The sequence below is a fragment of the Acinonyx jubatus genome, chromosome A2, assembly GCF_027475565.1.
Source record: "Acinonyx jubatus isolate Ajub_Pintada_27869175 chromosome A2, VMU_Ajub_asm_v1.0, whole genome shotgun sequence".
In the NCBI taxonomy this organism is placed as follows: domain Eukaryota; kingdom Metazoa; phylum Chordata; class Mammalia; order Carnivora; family Felidae; genus Acinonyx; species Acinonyx jubatus.
In genome coordinates, this window is record NC_069383.1 from 55,598,991 (window position 1) to 55,622,986 (window position 23,996).

The window sequence follows — 23,996 nt, forward strand, 5'->3', positions numbered from 1 at the left end:
TCTCATAACCACAAGTCATACACATCTGTAACACATTGGAGATCCTGTAGAAGGCAGAGTTACATTGCAGGTTACTCTCATAAAGCCACATTCTTCTCTTCATTCTCACTATGATAAGAAACTAACCATTGTAAGGTATATTTAAGATGACTTGAGAGTGTTTGGGGGCTTCCACAGGAGGTATGCTTTGACCCTGCCCCAGTTCGCAAATCAGTATCCTCTCATCTGTAGTTACTCTGTGCTAGTAACATTGTTACAGGGCAGGACCCAGGAATCCCTATAGAAGGAGTATGTGAAAGTCCTCTTTCATGTGATAGTCACACTGAATGTATAACTTAGAGCAACATCCAGAAGCTTTTGAAGAAGGTATGAGGCGACATAACAGAGTTCAAATCTCATCTCTTCTACTTACTAGCTAAGTGATTTGGAGCAAATTATTTATCTCCATTGTGCTTCAGTTTCCTCATTTCTAAAACACGGATAATAATTCTACCTCTCTCATAGTATTAGTATGAAGATTAAATTAATATGGTGAATCATTTAGATGAGTGCATGATATAGAGTAAGAGCTACCCAACAGTTTGTTAAACTATGTGAGTTCTTTCCATTACATATAGAAGCCACACTTACATGAATTCTTTAGGATATAATTGGGAAAGTGACATTTTTAGAGATTAATGATTAGGTCACCTACTTAAGCTCAGTATTTAATTGTTCAATTTAATAAAATGCAAAATGAATCATCAGAAGATATTTTTTCCTATGGCTTCTTTTATAATCAATATACAGCTTACAGAATATATTTCATCTATAATTAGAGAAGATACATAGAGCTCAGCATTTTCATGCTGGCAAAACTCTAAATTTATAGACTTGGGCTGCAACAGGGACTAATTTTGAGGACCAAGAAGGACTAATCATATACAGTACACAGTTGGTTATGGATGTTGTTTGTTTATTTGAGGAACATGTAAACAGACTATTTCCTTAGGTCAGATAAGATAAGATTCAATAATATCATAAGTAATACCATTTTTATACCAGTTACTCAATGAGACTTACGAAACCAGCACAAAGACATCATTTAAATGACAGAATGCTATACAATAGGTATTATCAAGGGGGGATACTTTGAGCATCTGAACTTATTAAATACAAACAAGAGAAAGGCTACATAACAAGGCAAACAGTTTATTACTTTTCAAAAAAACTGATAGTCCAAGGATTGGCTTCTATTTATTAACATCTAAAGAAGCTGAGATCAAAACAATACCCTCTGACACCCAGCTAGTGAACAGTAAAATGACTGCGGGGAGCTGGTGCTGATGAACAAAATGAGGAATTTAACACCCAGCTATTTCACAGGTGGGCAGAAAAGGCTCTAAACTGTTGAACAACAAAGACTGGGTTATCTCAAATACTTTATTTGCTTTGAGGAAGGTTCTTTCAAAATGGTGAACAGGAAAATTGAAAAGGCAATATAGTGTTGCTATATCATGATATTTCTCATGCCTCATAAAAAAAATCAAACTGGAATGAAAACTGATTATCATATTTATCTTGTTATTACCTATATTAAAACCTATTCAAATATATCCCTTAGTCGCCTAAATAATATCTCCTGATTCCCCTTAATACTTTATTAAAATTAAAATAATTCCCAAATAATTCATTAAATATCTCCTGACTCCCCTTAATAATTCATTAAAATTATTAACTAATTTTTTTCAGTCTAATCAAGGCTTAATTAGCTTACCAGTTGTATATGTTCATGAATAAATAATTTACCTTTAAACCTTAAACATACATTGGGAAAAATTATCAGCTGGCAGAATTATTCTGAGATAATTTTTTTATACATGGTCAGTCCTATTTTTTAGAGTCCTATATAAATGGTTCTACTTGAAGATATGGTATGCTTCAAACAAACAAACAAAAAAGAGGTTACAATATTAAGTCAACTTTATCAAATGTGAATGGACACACACAAAAATATCACAGCCAAATTGGCTCATTGGGCAATTTTTTCATGTTTATACTAAATACAGAAGTACCTTTATTTTTCTTCTGGAAGAAGATTCTGTTATTGTCTCGTAAATGTAGTAGAACTTGATTATTCAGTTCATCTGTTTTTTGCAAAGATTAGAGATTGATAGGAAAAAAATGAAGCCTTGTCTTAGACTGAACAAGATAATCGATCTGATGAAAAAATTAAGAAGAATTTACTTATTCATTCTTTCATTCACTCAACAAATATGTACCTAGCACCCTGTACGTAGCTGGCATTTCCATAAGTAAAATAAGAACAAAGTACCTTCCTCATAAGCTTTAATGTAGTTGCTAGGTTGGGAAAAGGGAGACAGTAAAACAAACAAATACATAATATATCAGGGTGCTAAAATATATAAAAGAAAAAAGATGCAGGGTAAGGAACTAAATGGTGTTGATAAGGAGGGCAGGGGAGGTCTTTTTAAGATGATATTTGAATAGACATCTGAAAGAACTGAGAGAGAGGGAATCAGAAATATATCTCATGGAAGCACATTCCAGGCACAGGACAATGAGTTCAGGATTGGAGGTAGGATCATGTTTGGTACATCCAAGCTATAGCAAGAAGCAAGCAAGCGTTATTGTAACAAAGTGAGAGAGGAAAAGAGGATTAGGAGGTAAAGTCAGGAAGTCATCAGAATCTTGGAAGCCATGTAAAATAAAGATGTGGCCTTCAATTTGAGATAGATGAAAAAAATGTAGAGTTCTGAGGGGAGGAGTGATAGAACCTGAGACACATTTTTAAAAAGTGAGCCTGGCTACACTTTGAGGTAGAGAAGCCAGTTTAAGAGCCATTCAAGAGTTCAAGCAAAAAATGGCGTGGACCACTCCATGGCAGTGGAGGTGGTAAACTGACTTGTGGAATGTGCGAGAAACAGAAATCAAGGATGTCACCAAAGTGTGACCCTGGACTACTGGAAGTATGGCTGATCACAAAGTGAGATGAGGAAGAGTATTAAAGAAGCAAGTTTGAGGGAGAAAAGTGGACATTTGGTTTTGAATACATTAGGGTTTTGCCTTTAAACATACAGTGGATATGCCAAAGAGGCAGTCTGCTCTGTTCTCTGGAGATCAGGGAAGAGGTCAGGACTGCAATTGTTAGCATACAAGTGGTATTTAAGACCAAAGACTGCATTAGTCCAGTATATATATATATATACTGGACTAATGCAGTCTTTCTATATATATATATATATATATATATATATATATATATATATATATATATAGAAAAGAAAGTTCAGGTATAACTTGTTTTGAGTTTCAGTTTTAAGGGTTGTTCCTCCTGTCTCTTCAGTTGACAGTTTTTCTCCTCTCTACTGGACCATTGCATGTGCATATCCATACATGTTGTAATACCTCTTGTCTTCTATTTCTCATTCTCCTTTATAGCAAAAATCCTTGTAAGAGTTGTCCATTCTTTCTGTCTGCAATACTCCTCACTTGTGATTCCACTGTGATAAAATAATTGATGTTTGTCTGGGGAAGTAGATGTACTCATGCTGTTTTTTTTTCTTTTTCATATACATGCATACCAAAAAGCTGTTACATAGGCATAGTTTTAAGAGAACTATTTTTAATTCAGCCATAACAGACTCACTGAAAAGTAAATGGTTCAAACTCTCTTTATCTTTGCTTCTTCCCTCACTTCTGCATTTCTTCCCTTAAACATAGTAAACATTTCTATAGCCCGAAATTTCAGCTAAAAAAATCACGCTGTGAAACAAATGATAGTGTTTCTCCTCCAGTAGTACTTTGATTTACTGAAATATTTTGGGATAAAATGATATGAAGTTTGCTTCAAAATAATCTTATTGGGGGAAGGAGATGAACTGAGTAGAAGAGATGAAAGAAGGAAGCTGGCCCTGAGTTGATAGTTGATGAAGCCTGGTGATAGGCATATGGGCATTCCTTATACCATTCTCTCTGCTTCTGTATGTGTTTGAAAATTTCCAAATATGAAGTGTGAAATGAAAAGAAACCTACTGTCAGTACTGCACTTAATCCAAAGAAATCCATTACAATGGTGAAATTTTAGATCATTTGTTAACAGGTGATGGAGCTATTTGGGGGCACAGGAATTTTCCCAAGTCATAATCAGGTTTTTTTTGTTTGTTTCTTATACAGCATAAAAACTTTTCATAGACAGCACAAGCTTTTTTTTTTTTCTCAGAAAGTGTCTTAGTTGCATTAAGATTGAATTAATTTGGATGTTTATTGTGCAAATAATTTGGAAAACTAGACTTTTAAAAATGAAGCCTTGATTCTCTCTTTTTGTTTCTATTTTATTTTATTTATTTTAATTTTATTTTTTATGTTTTATTTTGTTAAATTTACATCCAAAGTAGCATATAGTGCAACAATCTTAAATATCCTCTTACTTCAGGTAAGCATAAAGAAATTTAAGAACACCTGTGATATGAAATATGTTCTAAGGTAAAATAATATTACAGTTACAAAATAATGCTATCCAGTTGATTGTTATTTAAAAGAATAGTTGATTATGCACCGAAGGTAAAATTTCATTGCAATAATAGTTAACACCTTTTTTTTTTTTTAAAGAAAATACTTTCTGAAATTTGTCACTCATATTGCCATATAAAAATTTAGGCAAAATAGATTTTTAACCTTGCAAAGTGAGCAAATGTAGAAACAACAGTGTTGCTACATTAACTCTTCAAATATTAACTACTAAGTATTCTTTAGTGTTTTCCAGTTACTCATTAACCATTTTATTCTGTTATTGTTTCTCCAATTGTCGGTGATTTCCACCAGGGAAAGTTGAAAAACATTTTTGTAGATTAGAAAAATGGTCAGGTTTTATTAACAACATCCCCTTGCTCACCATATAGTCATTATTAAAAGTCCACTATGTATTTGGGGCCTATAAACCCTACTTCAAAAATTAAACCCAAAGTTATGTTGTTGTGCAGTTTATGGTTCCTAGCGTATGCCTTTATTGCCCTAAACATTTCCTTGGTGTAAACTACTGAACAAGGGAACAAGATTTCTTTTGTAACTGATACCTAAATTTCTGTTCTGCTTTAAGCATCTAATTTGCACTGTGAAGACATATAATTTGAGACTTGTATCTCTATCATGGAAGTACAACAGTTTATGCTGATCTCTAATTTTCTGAGTTGTACTGGCTATAATTTAAATTTTTTGCATGATTTTAACTGCAATGCCAACCAGTATACATCAGAAACCTTTGTATATTGACAGAGACTGGGAAAAGGATGTCTTGTTCTGATTTCAGATAAGCATTCCCTTTTCACAACTGCAGGTGCAAGGGAGCCCATTCATAGCATTTGCTTCAAACCAGTTATAGTCACTGGATGAAAATACAATGCTATTACATGAGAACTTGACTGATCTTTACAAGCACATGAAAAAAAAGTTAATGTTTATTCATTTTTGAGAGACAAAGACAGAGTGCAAGCGGGGGAAGAGCAGAGAGAGAGAGAGGGACAAAGAATCTGAAGAAAACTCCAGGCTTTGAGCTGTCAGCACAGAGGCGGATGCGAGGCTCGAACCCAGGAACCACGAGATCATGACCTGAGTCGAAGTCGGACACTTAGCCAACTGAGCTACCCAGGCGCTCATGAATATTTTTAAAGTATTGTTATTAGTAGTAAATTCTAGAGGCAAGTAGCACTTTTTTCTTTGTCAATGTATTTGGGACAAAATATACTCTGTTGACACAGTCTTGGTCATTTTACTATTGAGTGTGTGTGTGTGTGTGTGTGTGTGTGTGTGTGTGTGTGTTTACTAAATCTAGAAAAATACTTTGTCACTTATTAACAGAAGATGGAATTATACTTGGTGGAAAATCTGTTGCAGTTAATGGATGTTCCACTGAAGAGATAATTGACAATGTTACTATTTCCTTTGCTTTAAATTTCACTTATTTTGAAATAAACATATAAACCAAAATATAACTACAAGATAAAAATTTACTCTAATTACTCTCATTCACATAACTGGGTAAATCTCTTTTTGAAACAAATATTGTTTCAAATGAGTGAAACTAACTGGATGTTTCCATTATAAATTCTAACGTATAAGGTTATGACTTGATCATTTTTATAAGCTTCAGGTGGAAACATGGCACATCAATTCAAAGTATAAAAGAAAATTTTAGTCTACAAAACAATTACAACCCTACTTTAACAGCAGAGGTCAGAGAAAGGCTCTAATAGAATTTAAAGGCTTGATGACCAAAAGTGTTTGGCCTATATTTAAAACCAAGAAGAACTCATCCCACAATGATGATTAGCACTATTACTTACTGTATGTTTTACTGTTAGCCAACAATCCAGTACAGCCACCTTAAATTTGCATGTAATTCAAAAGTGCCACACCTGTTCATACACTATTCGACTTGAGCATTCCTTGTGATTTAGGGAGGGAGGTACTGTCCTCACTTGTAAAATAAGGACAATATACTTTATAAAGAAGTATCCTTTCCAAATCAAGACAATTCTGATAGAGGTGGCTTGCCTGGATTAAATGGTGTCAATCCTGGTTTAAATTTCTGTCTCTGTGTTTCAGTCTCAGGGGCTGATCTCACTGAGGGATCAATCAGCTAGGACTTTTTTTTGTTTGTTTAAGCTGAAAAAAAAAATGGTGACTTAAAGAATATTGGTAGTGTATTTAATTCATTCAGGCTGAGCACTATGATAGAAGCAACTTGTATGCAGCCATCTTCTCATGGACTCAAAACCAGAAAACTCACTCCCATTATACCAATGTATCCTCAGCCTTGAATCAAATGCAAGTTAGTGGTTAGTGGATCCACATGCAGACATATGGGGGGCATCTTCAAAGATGACTTAAAGAAGAATGCCTTCAAGGATGGAGCAGAACCCCTAAAGTGACTTATGTAAATATGGCCTTCCACTCGTCCAAACTTACATTCTATTACTGCTTGCCCCAAACCCGGAGCAACACACAGAGTCTCCTCGTGTAATTAGTTATTGCTGTCACTCCGGGGCGGAAACACTTCACACCTGGCCTCCCTCAGGCCGCCTGAAGGGAGGACGCTGCCACGCACCGCCCTTCTGAAGTTCTTAGGGCAAGGAGGCTGACACTGGGCCACTTACCTGGCCGGGATATGCTTCGTCACAGCCCAAGACCTTTGGGAAAGAGAAGAAAACAAAAGAAAACAAAACAACTTACCACTCTGGCCCAGTCCAAGAACAACTAAAAACACCCAGGCCGCCCGAAGGAATGGGGCAGGACCTGGCCGGCAGTTTTGCAGGCAGACAAATGCGGCAGTAAAGAAAGCCAGGGCGGAGCGGCACATAATGCAAAGCAGCCCGCACAGCGCCCGCCGCCTGGCTGCTATCCGGATGCGCGCTGGCGACTCACGGGCGCACCTCGGGGCCCGCCGGCCAAGTGTCGCTAAGACGTTTCCCGAAGGCCCAGCAGGCGGACCCCGCGGCTCGTAGCAAGCGGTGCAGGTATGCTGGCCCCGGCACCGCTTGGCATCTCAGGGCCCCCCCGGCCCTGCCAGCTCTGCTCCGCGGTCCCGCGATCTCCGCGAGAAGCACCTCCTCTGACGGTCAGTGGCCCGGGGCGGCGACGCGAGCGAAGGCTCCGCAGCCCGCTCTGGGACAAAGAAAAGAGCTTTTGTTTCTCTCCAGCCGATGGGGCTTCTGCTGCATAAATCAGCTTAGTGAACAGCCAAACAGAATCAAACCCAAACAAAGCCCGAAGCCTGGGGGGAAAAACCAGCCTAAAGTACTATCACTGGGTGATGCTGCATCTGTGGGAGGGGACGCCGGCGAGGCCGAGGGGGAAAAAAGTCGATGGCGCATCAATCAGCGCGAGCTTCTTCCACAGGTGGGCAGGGAGGCCAACTCCACTTAGTTACAGCTTTGCAGCCTCGTCAGCTGAGCGGCGGGCAAAGTCAGAACGGCAGCGTCCGGGCTGGCGAGGGAGGAAGCTCGGGGTGCCAGTAGCTGGGGGAGCCGGCTCCGGCAGCACCCTAGAAGCCCCCGCCGGCGCCCGCGGACACAGAGCGAGGCATAGCAGCTCCCCGCTTCGCCGTGAGTGGAGCGCACGGCCTCTAGCACAGGAGAGGAGGTTCCGCGAGGGTGCAGTAGCCTAGCCTTGCGGGGCGGGAGCTTCGTACCCTCGTCCTTCTGGCCCCGGTGTGCGGTTCAGGCGTCCACCGTCCAGAACCCGGGCAGCTGGCGCACTCCGGGGTACACCCCGCGAGCAGGCGAGGGAAGCGAGGCTGGCGAGGGGCGGGGGAGCAGTGGTCCCGCTCCGGCCCCCGGGTTGGGGGGGCTCCCGAAGTGCTGATAGCTGGGCGCGCTCGGGGCCGTGAGTTGCTAGGAAACCGCCCCACGCTACCCGGCGCCTCGCCCCGGCCGCCTGCAGGCGCAGCGGCGGCTCCGGCGGCAGCAGCAGCAACAGCTCCGAGCAGCGTGGGCGGGACATTGGTGAGGCATGAAGTCACCGCGGCCCACACTCGCTCTTTGTTTTGCTCACTCCAGCTCTTTTTCTCCCCCTTGGCTCTGATAGTTGCCATTCCCATCGTTCACCAGAGCTCCTGATGCGTAGCTGCGCAACGGGAATCGCTCGCCCTGTTTCCTCTCCCCCTCCTCGCCGAATGCCTACACCCCAACGCTCCCCTAGCCGGCGTGGAGACTTGATAAGTACTAATGGCAGCTGCGCGCAGATCCCAGCCTCTCACCCGGGCACTCTGCGCTTCTTTGTTCCGAAATACGCACTGCCCGGCAGCTGCAGTGTACCAAGTGGAACACAGGGGCCTCTCCCCGCCCCCAACACCCTCTGTTCCGCGGGTGCGCACTGCCAACTTCGCTTGCAGATTTAGGAGCTCACTATTCACCCCACCCCAAGACCATCCGGCATCTTCCCAACACTTCGAATTGGGCCAGTCCGCAGAGGCTGTACCCGGAGCTGCTAGCTGAAATTTCTCGCGGAGCCTCAGTCCTTAGCTGTCCAGCCTTGCTCTTCCCAGGGTCTGGTGGTGGCTCTGGGTTTTTGCTAGTTACAGTGAGTCTTTTGACCTTAAGCGTCACCTTTCAAATAAACGGAACAAAGAAGTTATGAAGTGCGGCGAACGAAGCAGGAGAGAGAAGCTAAGGAGATGGTGAGAGAGGGCATTTCTGCCTGCTTGAAGTTCAGAAATTTAGGTGCAAAAAGGGAGCGGGTATTAAGCTGGGCAACTGTCAGAGAAGCCGCGCGCCTCCTCGGATCTTGTCACTACCACTCTAGACCGAGGGAGGGAACCCAGTCCCCCCGGATTGAAAACAAGGCACTGTTCGCATTCTGAGACACAGAGTGATGGTTTTCTTTTTCCTCTAGGGGCAGGAGTGGTTCCCTGTGGTAAAGTCTGACCTCTCATTTTTCCACTAGCAGCTTGCGCCGACGTCTTTCATAGAGCACCCGCCTCGTACAGACATCAGACCAGTCTAGCCAGGTCAAGGTGAAATATGTGGGAGTTTCCCCTCCTTATTTGTTTAATAGTTTCCATCTCCATATTTGGAGTAAAAAAACAAGTAGGAGGCTTTCTCTCTTTCTCTCTTTTTTTTTTCTGTTTTCTAATTGTTAACCGAGTGAATGGAAAGTACCTGGTTAATAAGCCACAGCATTGAAAACTCCCCCTTTTCAGGTGTGGACTGCACATTGGGACCCACAGAATTAGCTAAGCAAACCCAGAACCCAGCTGGAAAATTAAAATTGCCCTAGATCTACAAAGAGGGTCCTTTTGAGAGACCGAATGAATGATCCAAACCTGAAAAAATAATCCTTGTAAACACAATTCACCATAGGAAATGTACTCTAAATAGATAGAATTAAATCTAGCCCAGCTTCATAACTTATTTTCTTTCTTCAGTTACAAGTTTGAACAGCTCTGGTTTTGCTTTAGGTGATCGTAAAGGAAAGGCCTGGAAACGGGCTGGGATGGTATGAAGACGTTAAATTTGAACATAAAAGGAGCATATTCTAACTCCCATGAATCATTCTTCAGTGGGGGAGCATGTGTATTTTCCAGAGAGTATTTCACAGTCCCAAGGAATGTAGCCAGCGTTGAGACCGTGTAGTGCTACAATGACGAGAAAAAGTCAGTTCGTAACCCCTGTAAGGAAGTGTGTATAGGTGCACTCTGCCCTGTAAAGTGACTATCACATCAGCATTATATGACATACTTAATAATCTAATTCTTCGTGTTGGAAATGTAAATGGAAATTAGAATATTAAATGAAATATAAATGTATGTAAATAATGGGCATAGTTTTGTGACATTAAAGAGGTATGCACTAAGTTTTAACTCTCTCTCTGTATCTTCTTTAATGTATGGTGGGGTTACATGCTCATAAATCCATAATAAGTTGAAACTACTGTGAGTTGGAAATGCATCAATACACCTAACCTGAATGTCACAGCTTGGCCTAGCCTACCTTAATTAAACAGGCTCAGAACTTGTACATTCGCCTGCAGTTGTGCGATACCATGTGACACAAAGCCTGTTTTATAATAAAGTATGGATCATCTCATCCAACCTATTGAATACTGTATTGAGAGTGAGAAGAATGGTCATATGGGTACAGAATGGTGGTAGGTATATTGGCTGTTTACCGTTGTGGTTGTGTGGCTGACTGGGAACAGCAGCCCGCTGGTGCTGCCGGCATGAGAGGTACGTATCCTACCACATGTCACTAGCCTGGGAAAAGATCTGAATATGGTTTCTACTGAACTCATATCACTTTTGCACTATTGTAAGGCCAGAAAATTTTAAGTCAAACCATCGTTAATTCAGGGACTGCCGGTGTTGTTAGATGTCTAGATATTTTATATACTAGGCCAAAAGAACTGTGTAGCAAGAGGAACAAAATAAAGTTTGTAAATTTGTTGCAGGAGATTTTGAAGTCATTTAAAAAGAAAGACTTCCATGTTTTGTTATATGAAACCCATGCAAATATATATCAGGATGTCAGTTTTATGGAGTTGTTGAAGAGTAATATCAGTGCCATTTATCAACACTTCCTATTTGTAAAGAGGTTATAATTCTGGTTATCAAAATAAAATAAAACAGTATCCCAGCTGAGACCGGGATCCTAGCAGGTTATTTACAAACAAGTTAAATGTACATTTTGGGCTATACATATATAAGTGAGTTCTCCTGAGTCCTGCAAATCATTTGTAGGATTTTCTTTCAATAAGAATAATTAGGGCCCAGGCACAAATTTTGCTTATTTCCAATAAGTACCATTGGTCAACCACAACTTAATCCTTTTTTTTCTATGATAAAATATACAAGATACTGTGAAGAAGTAGAGTATTGTTACCTTTATCATGTTACCTGAAGGCTTCTAACAGAGGAAAAAAAGTTCCAGAAGATAGTCAGTTGATTAATTCCTGTTTCTAGCATGTTCTGCTGTCTTGCTTTGAAATTTATGACAGCTAATTTTTCATCATTTGTGGTAATGAGAGCAAATAAAATTCACAGATAGTCTAAAAATATCATTTTAGCTCTTCATTCCAGTCTTCCTATCATCAGATTCTTTTAGTTGCTAAAAGTCATAAAATTAGATGAATTCAGTTTCTTCCCTGCTCCTTTGATTTCTAGCAATGAATAGGCTATGGATGGATAGCAACAGTGAGAGACCTAGGAGAGACTGCTTCTTTTGTGTTCCACCTTTGACTAGATTTTGTCCAAGTTATTGACCTCATGGTTACAGTTAAACCATATACATATTTTAATATTATATCTTTCTGAAGTTAGGATCAGATGTTCAGTATGTTTTAAGCAGAAGTTCACAAGTTATCTATGAGCTTGCTTCATCTACAGCTCTTAGGAGATGATGAATGATCCAGTAAGTGGGATGTATTGTTGTAACCATGTCTTCTAGCGTCTTCCAATGATGTACTGCAAGACAGTTTTCACTGAAATATTCCATAAGGTAGTGTTACTCATACTGAGAACTGAAGACTGCCTACAAAATGATTACCTACCAAGTGATTCCTTAGTTCTATTCCAGGAGATTCTGAATTCACCGATCTGGTGTGGTATCCAGCAGTATTTATTATTATAAGATCCTCAAATGATTCTTCATGCAATGAGGTTTAAGAACCTCTGCCATAATGCATTAATACAGAAACTCCTCAAAGGCCTCACGTGTGCTTATAGACAAACTCCAGTGTCAGAGGCAAAGCCAAAGACACAAGAATTTCTGGCGCCAATGACTCTTCTCAAGGTATTCTATGGATGATTAACTCTATGAGATGTTAGTGTTTTCAGAAACAGACTTACATGACTAAGTTTGGGAAATGCTGAGTTAAAGTTAAATCCTTTATGGGAGGATTTTCCAGGAACTTATACAGGCTAAAATGCAACTGGATTATTCAAAAGAAGAACCCTTTATTCAGAGAACATTTCACAGACTAATTTTCCATAAAGCACACTGCTGAATGAATCCTATCTTATAAATGTGGAAACCAAGAACCATATTGTGAGGAGACCGACCTTCTTGAAGAGAATTATTTAGCAGACATAATCAGAGCCCTGGGTCTTGTCCACCACCTCATATCAGTGATTACTTTTTGTTTCAAGTAACAGACTCAGACTGTGACTGCCATAAGTGAAAAGGGAAGTTATTGGAAGGAATTTGAGAGCTCACAGAATCAGCAGGAGGCTGAGTGACCAGGACTGAACAAGGTCAAAAACCAAGGGAGGCATAAGCAATGGCAGTAAGGGTCCAGCAAACAAGAATGCTTTTCTAAGCAGTCCTTCATCTTTATACAACTTGCACATTCAGAATCCTGGTTGGGAATGTCTAATTTTCAGAATTTTAGTCACATGCCAGTCCCCTGGCCTTCTGGGGGTAGAGGGCATTGGGGAGGATATTTGGCCTTTGGCTTCCTCAGTGGAAAATATAATACCATTTCCCATCAAAATGACATGAAGCTGCCTTAGGTTGATTAAGGGAGCCCTGTAAAGTGACAAACGCTCATCACTCACATATCCTGGCTTCCACAGGCAACTGCTTTGCATTACAGATGGATTTTGGGTAATGATGAAGCTTTAATTTAACTACCTTGCCTACTAACTAATGCTTTGGTTAGTGGTATTAGTTATCTTCATGAGTACTTGTGAATGAAACATTTTATATGTGCACAGTCTAATCCTAGCTTTCTGTTATCTTTCTTTAGCATATGCAGCAAACTAATGCTTATTCAGCCTTTAACTCCTCAGAATCGTTATAGAGATATGATGACGTTTGAATTAATTTTTGAGCTGTGTGAAATTCTTTATTGGTCAAGTCTATAGCAGATCCTATTGTTGACCTTTTTGTGTCCTTCCAGCCCCACTACTTCATTCCACATGGCCAGAAGTGCTGCAGACTGAACACTCATGGCCCCTGTCTCAACCAAGGACTCACCTAATAGGAATGGAGAAATAAATATTCTAGCTTCCTTGCTCTTTGTATGGAATCACTTTGGGACTTGTGTTCTATGCTAGTGCTTCTCACACTAGTTTTGGACCAGTTTTGAACTTTTCAATCCATTATTCATTAGTACTTTAAACAATAAAACATAATGAATTACTAGAAAAATGGATGCCACCCAAATGTCAAATTTTTATAAAAGTTCCTCAATACAAACTTTTATTTTTTATATGTGTTTTATCCTGGAGCAGTCGGGGAAGGTGCAGACATTGGTACCATCACACACCACATTCTGAGCAATATTGAGCACCATTTTCCCAGGTTCCCCTATAGAAGTAAGCCACAGATGTCCACAGAGATAACTGTATTCAGACATATTCTTCATTGGCCACTTTTTCCTCCCTCATTTCTCCACTGTTCCCTAGTATTTCCTTGTCTCAGGGTCCTCTTCTCGAGGAACCTAAACTAAGAAAAATAATAAATGAGCCTGAAAAACCACTCTCTGGACTCCTCCATGTATGAATTTGAATTTTATTCTTGTCTAGCTATAAGGCAACCCACAGAAGAAAAAGTACAGGAGCTTTGAGGTCTGAAAAATCTAAATTTGAATCTGTTACTTAGTAGCTGTGGAACCATGAGCAATTAATTAATTAATTTACCTTCTCTGAACCTTGATTTATTCACTTATGCACAATGAAATTAAGATAACTACAAGAATTGCAAATTAAAACAATGAGACCCCACTGTACTTCTAGTGGAATGTCTAAAATCCAGAACACTGACAACTGGCAAAGATATGGGGCAATAGGAGCCCTCATTCGTTGTTGGCATGACATGCAAAATGGTAGAGCCACTTTGAGAGAGTTTCATGATTTCTTACAAAACTAAGGCACCTCTTACCATATAATTCAGCAATTGCACTCCTTGGTATTTACCCAAAGAAGTTGAAAATTTATGTCTACACAAAAACCTGCACGTGGAAGTATATTGCAGTTCTATTCATAATAGCCTAAACTTGCAAGCAATCAAGATGCTCTTCCATAGGTGAATGGATAAATAAACTGTGGTTATATGCAAACAACAGAATATTATTCAGTGCTAAAAAGAAATGAGCTATCAAGCCATGAAAAGATATGAAGGAACCTTAAAGGCATATTGCTAAATAAAGTAAGCCAATGTGAAAAGTCTACATAATGTCTGACTTTTAACTGTATGACATTCTGGAAAGGCAAAAGTGTAGAAATAGTAGAAAGATGGTTGCTAGGGTAAGGGGGAAGGGAAGGATAAATCGATGGCACACAGGGTATTTTTATGGCAGTGAACCTATTCCATATAATACTACAATGGTGGATATATGTCATAGTACGTGTGTCAAAACCTGTAGAATATACAACATCAAGAGTGAATCCTAATGTTAACTATGGACTTTGGGTGATAATGATGTGTCAGTATAGTTCAGCCATTGTTTCAAGTGTACTGCTGTGATACGGGATTTTGACAGTGGGGAAGGCTGTGTGTATCAGGGAGCTAGGAGGCATATGGGAACCCTCTGTATTTTCCATTCATTTTTGCAGTGAAACTAAAAATACTCAAGTTTATATAGCGCACGCGCACACCACACACACACACACACACACACACACACACACACACACACCTGCCAAATAAGATTATTATGAGAATCAGAGGAGAGGTCACGAATGAAACATGTTAGAATTCATCATATATTATCTCAAGGGTTTTTGCAGTAGCAATTTAGATTATTTAAACTTCACAATATAAACAACATTGAAAATACATACATAACTTATTTCAAGACTTGGATCTTATCGTAAAAATATCACCCAAAATTTTGATTTTGCTGAATACATACAGAACTCTTTTCTGGTAACTATACAATTCTTTACGTACATCAGTGGATGTAGTGAGCATGTTTTTATATAGACACCTCTATTCCTAGCATTCTTTACGATGGTCTAGTTTTTTTTTTTTTAATTTTTTTAATGTTTATTTATTTTTGAGAGAGAGAGAGAAATAGAGAGAGAGACAGAGCTCGAGAGGGGAAGAGCCAGAGAGGGAGACACAGAATCTGAAGCAGGCTCCAGGCTCCAAGCTGTCAGCACAGAGCCCAATGCGGGGCTCGAACTCACAAACCACGAGATCATGACCTGAGCCGAAGTTGGACGTTTAACTGACTGAGCCACCCAGGCGCCCCATATGATGGTCTCGTTTTAAGTCTCCTTAATCAAACAAAATTGTTCTGCAGTCTTTCAGCCTGAAGTCATCCTTGTGCAGTTTGACATAAGACTATATGAAAGCTTCATTCATTTGTACATGACAGGGGCAATATACTTAATATGGCCTTTTATTTAAAATCCAACATGTTTAAACTTATATGTGGTCAGGAGGGTAATATGTATATGTAGTATATTTTAAATGTTATTGTTTTATTGCTCAGTACTCTAAATGTATAGCAATGTTAAGGATCCACAGCTGGTTTTCCCAAATAAAGGTATCAGCAGATATTAAAAAGACAACATGTCACCACTGACATTGTTCATCTGTTGAGCCTTGATGGTATGTGGACTGATTTGCACGTCATTACACAGCTAAAGGCCTTTCTGAACTTCAATAACTCAGAGTAAGCCCACTACTAACATTTTCTCTCTCAGCGTTTTCTCATGATCACATAGCCTCTGGAGAATGAAGTCACTACAAAATTTAAATTATTCTAATCAGATTCACATGGCATTTTTATACTTGGAATGCTTCCATTCTTGTCCCCCTTCTCCAATTTCAGAATTACTTCATGCTTCACCTTGAAGAATGTGACCTTTTCACATAGTAAGGAAATTCTTTGTAAATTAGGCACAGGATATTCAATTTCAACATTCATTTAATAAATATGTAAATATTTATTGAACATTTGCTATGTGTAAAGTGCTAGATCCTATCATTTTCTCAAAGATATTAATTAATCTGATTTGGAAATAATATGTAATAATAAAAAAAGGTGACTGAGTTGGTAAATAGAATAGGTCAGAAGTAGACCTTAACATCAATAAAAACTTAATACAACGCAAAATATCCCTTGAAAATTGATGGAGAAGGAATAAACAATTTAATAAATGGTATCAGGATCATTTTTGCTATTTGGGAAAAAACAATATTAATTTAGAAACTTACTTTATACCAGAATAAATTCAGGATGGATTAAAGGGCTTAGTGTGAAACTACAAGACTATATATTTCTTTTTTTTTCTGATATTGACAATAAAATTTCTTTCTAAACGGTAAAGATTATTTATCCAATTTCAAAAGAGCAAATCAACAAATTTGATGATGATTTCTTTAAAACCTAAGTGTTTATACTTACTTTATAAAAGGGTAAAAAACATACACCATAGCATGTGTTCATACAAATCAATAAGAAAATATTTAGTTTACAATAGATATATGTGCAACACTAATTTCATGTCTGGGAATTAGTCCTGTAAATATGCAGAAATATAGGAAAATTGTTTATAAAGATGCACATTTCAGTATAATATACAATAACAACAAAAAATGCAAATGATATTTTTGGCTATGTGAACCCTTTTCAAGCTAAATTAATGAGAAGATTATCAAGTTTTTCAGTGTGCCCTAGGTATTATTATTCTCTCTCAGAGATATATGCTACATAACACCTGTCTTTCATTAGTTAACAAATTATATTAATCTCACTTTAGTGAAATGTCCATAATCTTTTCCTTCCTATTTAATGCTATTACTGCTGCCTCAGTTCAGGCTTTTCTAATCCTTCTCTTGAACACCCAGCCTTCTCATCCCCACAATGCCATAGGAGTTTTCCTTCTGAAATACGAATCTAAACTTGTTATTATTTTCTTAAACCTTTCTATGGTTCATCTTATGCTATTCCCCATCCTTTCTCTAAGACATGAAAGAGACCTTAACTTAATTGTTGAGAATCATTTCTAATGCCACTTCTACAAAATCTTTCAGAATTTCTCTTGGCATAATCTACAATATCTTTCATTTTTAGTAATTTGTAAAAAATTTTTCATTAAAAAAGTAGCATGTTTTTCTTTTAGAAAATTTGAAGAATATATTGCATTTTCATGGTGAATTTTATTTGCTTTTTTTATGTGGCTTTGTTCATACTGGATCTACCATTTTTGTTTTTAATATGCATTCTTCATGAATATCTTTCTATGTTATATATTATTCCCTAGTGAGTTTGTTATTCAGTTTACTTAAATATGCTCCTTGATTCTACCAGATTCTTGGCAGGGAAACAGATAGCTTACTCAAACTGGATAATTTGAGGAGAATTTGTTAATAAAGGGACTATTATAAACATGGGGATAGAGTGTCAGTGATAATGCTGTATTCTTGAGTTAGAAACAGTGAGGAGATGCATCACTATCCTTAGGATTCAAAGAGTAAAAGAAGGGTGCATTACTAAACCCCAGAGGTATTGAGTGTGTGCATATCACGTGACAAGTTCTGTTACCTCCATTTAAGAGTCACAGCCAGCCTGAGGTCATCTGCATAGAAGGGACAGGAGGAATAATTGCCCCCACTTCATTCTTTTTCTCTTCTCCGGTGTCCTATAAGACATACCATGGGCGAAGCCTATCCCTTAGGATAGAAGGATAGAAGAGGATAGTGGAGCCATAGCCAGGGTCCAGGCAGGCTGGCCCCTTATGGCAGACAACATAGTGGAGTGGAAAGCTGGTGGGGCAAGCAAAAGATACCTGGCATACCCTTAGGATGGGATGTAGGTCGTTTATGGTTTTTGACCATTTTAATAATAAACATATTTGCATAAATATTTATTTACATTATTAAATATTTAAAGATTCTTTTCTTAGGAAAATTCAAGGTGAAGGTTACTGGGTCAAAGATTAGATACATTCTTGAGGCTCTTGATACTTCCTGCCGGATAGCTTTGCTTTTCCAAAGGACCCAGAAGAATAAGAATGAAAGGACTTGATGAGAAATTTTGCCCAGTGAAGAGCCCAACCCTGGGAAATCATTGTGTCTTTGGAAATGGCATCTTAAGGGAGGCTCCCAGCAGGAAATGGAAAGCACAGTTAAGCTGGATAATTGAAGCCTAAAGGAAGGTTTTATGGAAGGGAACAAGTAATAGTGTGGTCTTCTGGGGCTGATAGCAGTGAGGAATTTTTAGCACCTTTGGCTTGTAGGGTTAAGAAGAGGTGTTATTTCAAGGAACACACACAAAGGGCATGAAGGAACTGTATAAAGAAAGCCTCCAGACTGGAAGAAAGGAACCAACCAGTTAGTAAGCCAGCAAGGCAAAAGAAGGGCAAATAAAGACCTTGATATCAATTCCTACTGTCCAAACTCCTGACCATGCCTCAGAGGGACCAAACCAAATGAAAACCAGAATTAAAGTAGCCCTTTAATGCAATCTACACTGGCCAGTTTCCTGGGAGACAAAGAGGGTAGAGAGGGAACTGGATAGGTAAATGGAAAATATCCAATGTGTTTAACTTCAAAGGCAATCAAATGGTCAAAGGAAAGGAGATTGGCTTTATTAAGATTGCCATAAACTATCTTGGCAAGATTAGCAAAAGAAACATGAAAATTGCCCTTTACATTTCACATCTCTGCCTAATTATTAAGTGTTTTTATTGCTGCTAGAAAAAGTCAATTTCCTCTCAGATATACCCCTAATTATTTGTTTGAGTTCACTGGATCTTCTTGATTCACTGTGAAACACAGTTTCAGAATCAAATGTGAACACATGTTTTGTTTGGCCCTCATACTATCTGCCTATAGAGTGATTTAATTGTTTAATTTTTTTTTTTTTTTTGCCAAATGCTATAAAGCCAGGAGATCTCAAAAAATCTTACTTTTAGCTTCTCTTGACCAGTCAGACTATTGAACACAACTGGACCTACATTTCTCCAAGGCACTGAGCTGGAGCTGTATATCTGCTACCACCTAAGAAGGATCTGCCAGGCGCTTCACTTTGCCACAGTCCTCACCACTCCTGCTCTGTTTATGATAGTCAGTTATCATTTTGCAACGTGATCATGTTACTGCTTCTCATATACCTGGGCTGGGTTTGTTCGTATATGTTCCATGCCCAAGTCCTATAGTCATTGGAGTTTGCAGTCCCTGCACTAGTGACTCATGGACAAAGGAGGCAGTGCCCAGCCTCCTATTTCTTTATTTTCTTAGGATCAAATGACCATTTCAGCCTCCGGTTCTTTATTTTCTTAGGATCAAATGTCCATTTAATCTCAATGCAGCAGGAACTACATTATCACCAGTGGAATGTGGCATAAGTAAAATTACTGGCAATGTTTCCACAACTCCTTTTACCAAATAGCGATTGCCTGTTACCTGTTGTGTGTCCTCGACCTCACCACTTTCCATTATGCTTCTTCTCTCTGAGTTTTACCTGACCTGCAGGAAGTGTGTTGGAATTATAATAGCTTTTCTCTCATTAAAACAGATTTATTTTTGTGAAATTAGACACTTCTCAGATGGTTTTAAGTCCTGAAACTAAATAATAGTATGACTCTTCATTATGGACACTGAAGATGCTATTGGAGCGATGTTCAAGCAAAGGTATACATACAACTGAACAATATCGAGTTTTGTTATTTGCATAAAATATTTAGTAGGACTTTAGGCCCAGGACTATTTGTCAACACTCCTTAGATTATTAGGAAGGTTAAAAGATAACAAGAGTTTGAAGAACTTAAAGATTTATTTTAAATATTTTACCCTAATAGCAAACAATCTCTGTCTAAAGAAGGAAGAGAAATAACAACTAGAGGCACAATGGCCACATGACTTTACTTGAGAAGATCAACAGAGCTTGAAAAATCAGTCCAACAACCTTACTCTGTCTTCATTTTCTTTTATCTATTTTAGACCCCAGTACAGAAGATTCAGAGACATGTTGGAAAACATGTATCTTTATGTTTTGAGGAAGGTGGAAAATAATTTTTGCTGACAGGGAACCAGATTCTTAAGACTAAGAAGGATTCAAAGAGATAAACTTCTTGGTAGGACATATTAGATTAAGTAAGTGACTAAAGCCCTTTCAGCATAACATAAGAAGTTCTCTCAAGGCTCAGTCATCCTGAGATGGAAAAGAACCTAGAGCAGTTGAGTGAACAGGGTCAGGAAGATTAGAGGTGGTACCTCAGTGCAGGTAAGAGATAAAAAGCCAGGTATGAATGAAAAGTTTAAGGACAAATTAAAAGTAAGAGCTTTGGAAAAATGGATAAGGTCTGAGAGTCTAATGTAAAACATGGTAACTATAATTGATAACTCTGTATTGTGTAACTGAAATTTGCTAAGGGGGTAGAAAAATATTCTCATACAAAAAGATAAATATGTGAGGTGATTGATGTGTTAATTACCTAGATGGGGGGAATTCTTTCACAATGTATACCTACATCAGATCACCATGATGTACACTTTAAATATGTTATAATTTTGTATGCCAATTAACTCAATGAAACTGAAATTTTTTTCACAAGTAAGATTTTAACCTTAATACTATATTTATCTTAGGTTTTTATTATTATACATTTTATACCGAGTAAATCATTAGTGAACCAATTTATATCTTTATTACTAAATCAAGAAACATTATAGAGCTCTGGTGTACATCTATCTTTCTTCTAAATTCTAGGATATAATAATGAATAAGACATAGTATTTATGTCCTAGGACTTCATGGTACACTGAGGGTGATAGTCATTTAAAATATAACTACAGGGGCACCTGGGTGGCTCAATCAGATAAGCTTCCAACTCTTGATTTCAGCTCATATCATGACCTCAGGGTTGTGAGTTTGAGCCCCACATTGAGCTCTGTGCCATCAGCTTGGGATTCTCCCTGTCTGTCTGTCTCTCTCTCTCTCTGCCCCTCCTGTCCACCGTCTCTCTCAAAGTAAATAGATAAACTTAAAAAATTAAAATATAACTACAATATAATCCTATATTGATTATAAAAGCAATATGTTTGGAATATATAGAGTAGTATAGGGAAGTGAAAAGTTTACTCCATCAGAGAATTGGGAATGGCTTTACATGAGAGAAGTCTGGGCAGGGTTTTGAAGAATGAGGAATGGATACTGGAGTAATGAAGTGGATGGAACAGAATGTGCAAGGGCCCAGAGCTATTAAGTTTTGTAGTGGGTTCCAGTTTGATGGTGGGAGGAAGTAGCCAATAATGAGACTAGAGAGGTGTGTAGAATAGACCATGGAACAGCCCATTGGGCAAGGAGCTTAGGCTTTCTCCTAAGATGATGGGGAGTCATTGCAAAGTTCTAAGCAGGCAGATGGTTTGGTTAGACTGGCATTTTGGATTTATCACTCTGGTTAGTGTGGGGAGTGAATGTCAGAGGATGAGAATGGAGAAGGATTAGGTGACATGTGCAAAGGACCTGGGCCAGGAAAGTGATATTTGGTGATGGAGAGGAGGTAATAGATTTGAGAGATATTTAGGAAGTTAAAAAAGAGATATTTATGATAAATTTTGTGATTAGTTAAGGAATATAAGAGGAAAACTAAGATATATTGGGGAAGATAATTTAGAAATGGCCTGTAGGAATTTCAGATGGAGATATCCAGGAGGAAGTTGGGAATATAGGTTTTAAGCTTAAAAAAGAAGTATATACTGTTATTATAGATTTGAAAGTAAAAATATTCTAGGTGATATATGAAGTCATGGGCATTCTTTGGGGAAATATTTAGAAGGATTACAGTTTATGGCCAAGAAGAGGAGTCTGGGAAACAGCACCTGAAGGCTGAGACAAGGTGGTCAGTGAGGCAGGAAAACAAAGATAGTAGAGATTCATTGATAGAAACCAAGAAAAGCTGCAACATTTCTAAAAGGAAGCAGTGATTAGAAGGTCAAATGCTATAGAAAAGTCAATTCTCATAAGGGCTTCAAATGCCCTACTTGATTGGAACCCAGGAGATCACTGCTGTTGTCAGGGAGAGCATCCTCTGTGAAGGGTGAGTTAGAAGCCAAACTGCACTACATGAACAAGTTGGAGACATCTTTTGAGATACTGACATGAGAAGAGGATGAAAGAGGACAGAATAACCTGACAGGAACTTCTGCATTTCTCAAAGAATCTTTACATATGCTTCCATATTCATATTTTTATAAAATCAATATGGAAACTTTTGTATCACAACATAAGCCATGTCTGTAGGACAGTTTATCTGTTGTCAGCCTTCCTGGGGGTAGGAATTGACATTTCAGATTTCAGTCTAAGAGGAAATTAGTATTATATATAACACTTGATAGGGAAATTCAAACACCCCTGTATTTCAAGGCATACTTGATATAAGAAATGGAAGCTATAGAAACAGAATTTGCAGTACAATCATTAAAATACAGACAAAATAAAACATATTTGTGTAAGTTTGACACTCTGATATAGGGAAAATAGGTAAAGATCTGCTTTAGAGGCCAGATTCTTAGACATAAAGAGCTAGAAGGAACCTGGCACACTGGGTAATTGTTGAATTGAATTTTAGGAATTAAGCCTTTTGTAATATGAATGAAAAATTGGGTAGTAGAAGGGTAATGTGATTTAATCAAAATTGCTCAATGAATAAGTAACATAAACCAGCATTAGTTATATTTCACAGTTAAATTTGATTCTCATTCATTTAGTGCATCTTATGTGCCAGGGACTATGCTAAACACTTTCTATTCATTTTATCTTTTAATCTTCAAAGGCAGTTATTACCTCAATACTTTTATTATTACATTTTGGAGAAGAGGAAACTTAGTCACAAGAGCTAAAATAATGTCCAAGATCACTTTGTAAATGGTGGAGTTAGCATTTAAACTTAGGCGATGTAACTAAGAGGGAAATGCTTTTAATCATGACCATCTTCTACCAGATATAGGCACACTGTATAATTATTACTTGAAACTGTTAGAGACATTCAGCTTTTTGTTTTATAGATAAGGATCATACGTATGGCATTAAAGACTCTGGTTTTGGCTTTAATAAGGAAAGAGTTAAAAGCAGAAAAGTTACAATGCAATAATTGAGAAATTGAATTAATAAATTGGTGTTTTCCTTCAACAAATAGATTTTGAAAAGAAAAACATAATTTTGATTTTTTCTTTTTACCACAAATGTAATGTAATAATAACATGTTCAGAAAAGCTTATTGTCCATGATGAAATAACACATTTTTGCCAAGGTAATTATTATAATAACAGGCTATTTCACATTTTTCCCTCCTCCACCCAAGTCATTTTTTTTTAATAAGCAGACTTTCATCTGCTTAGCATCTGAGGCAGATGGCAATGTATTTGCATAACTGGTTGTTTTTTGGGGGGTGGGGTAGCAAGGCAAGTTCAAAACTTATCAAGAACTTTAGTTATCATCTTGAACTATGTAAATCATACATATTATTTTTGATTTGATATAAATTATTTGATTTAGCTTGACACTCCAGTAGTAAAATTCTAAGAATATTGACTGATGTCTTTATA

At 38.1% G+C, this 23,996-nt stretch overlaps 2 protein-coding genes across 4 annotated transcripts in view; one reads left to right on the forward strand and one right to left on the reverse strand.

The window, feature by feature from the left end:
• ITGB8 (integrin subunit beta 8) overlaps positions 1-7,365 on the reverse strand; it is an 84,042-nt gene extending 76,677 nt beyond the window's left edge. Inside the window, exon 1 of the mRNA XM_015080381.3 lies at positions 7,231-7,365. Coding sequence (XP_014935867.1) covers positions 7,231-7,357 — 127 coding nt within the window. The 5' untranslated portion in view covers positions 7,358-7,365. The remainder of the gene's footprint in view (positions 1-7,230) is intronic.
• The window catches only part of MACC1 (MET transcriptional regulator MACC1), a 538,854-nt gene that overhangs the window by 259,413 nt on the left and 255,445 nt on the right, over positions 1-23,996 (forward strand). The gene's annotated exons all lie outside the window — the stretch shown is intronic.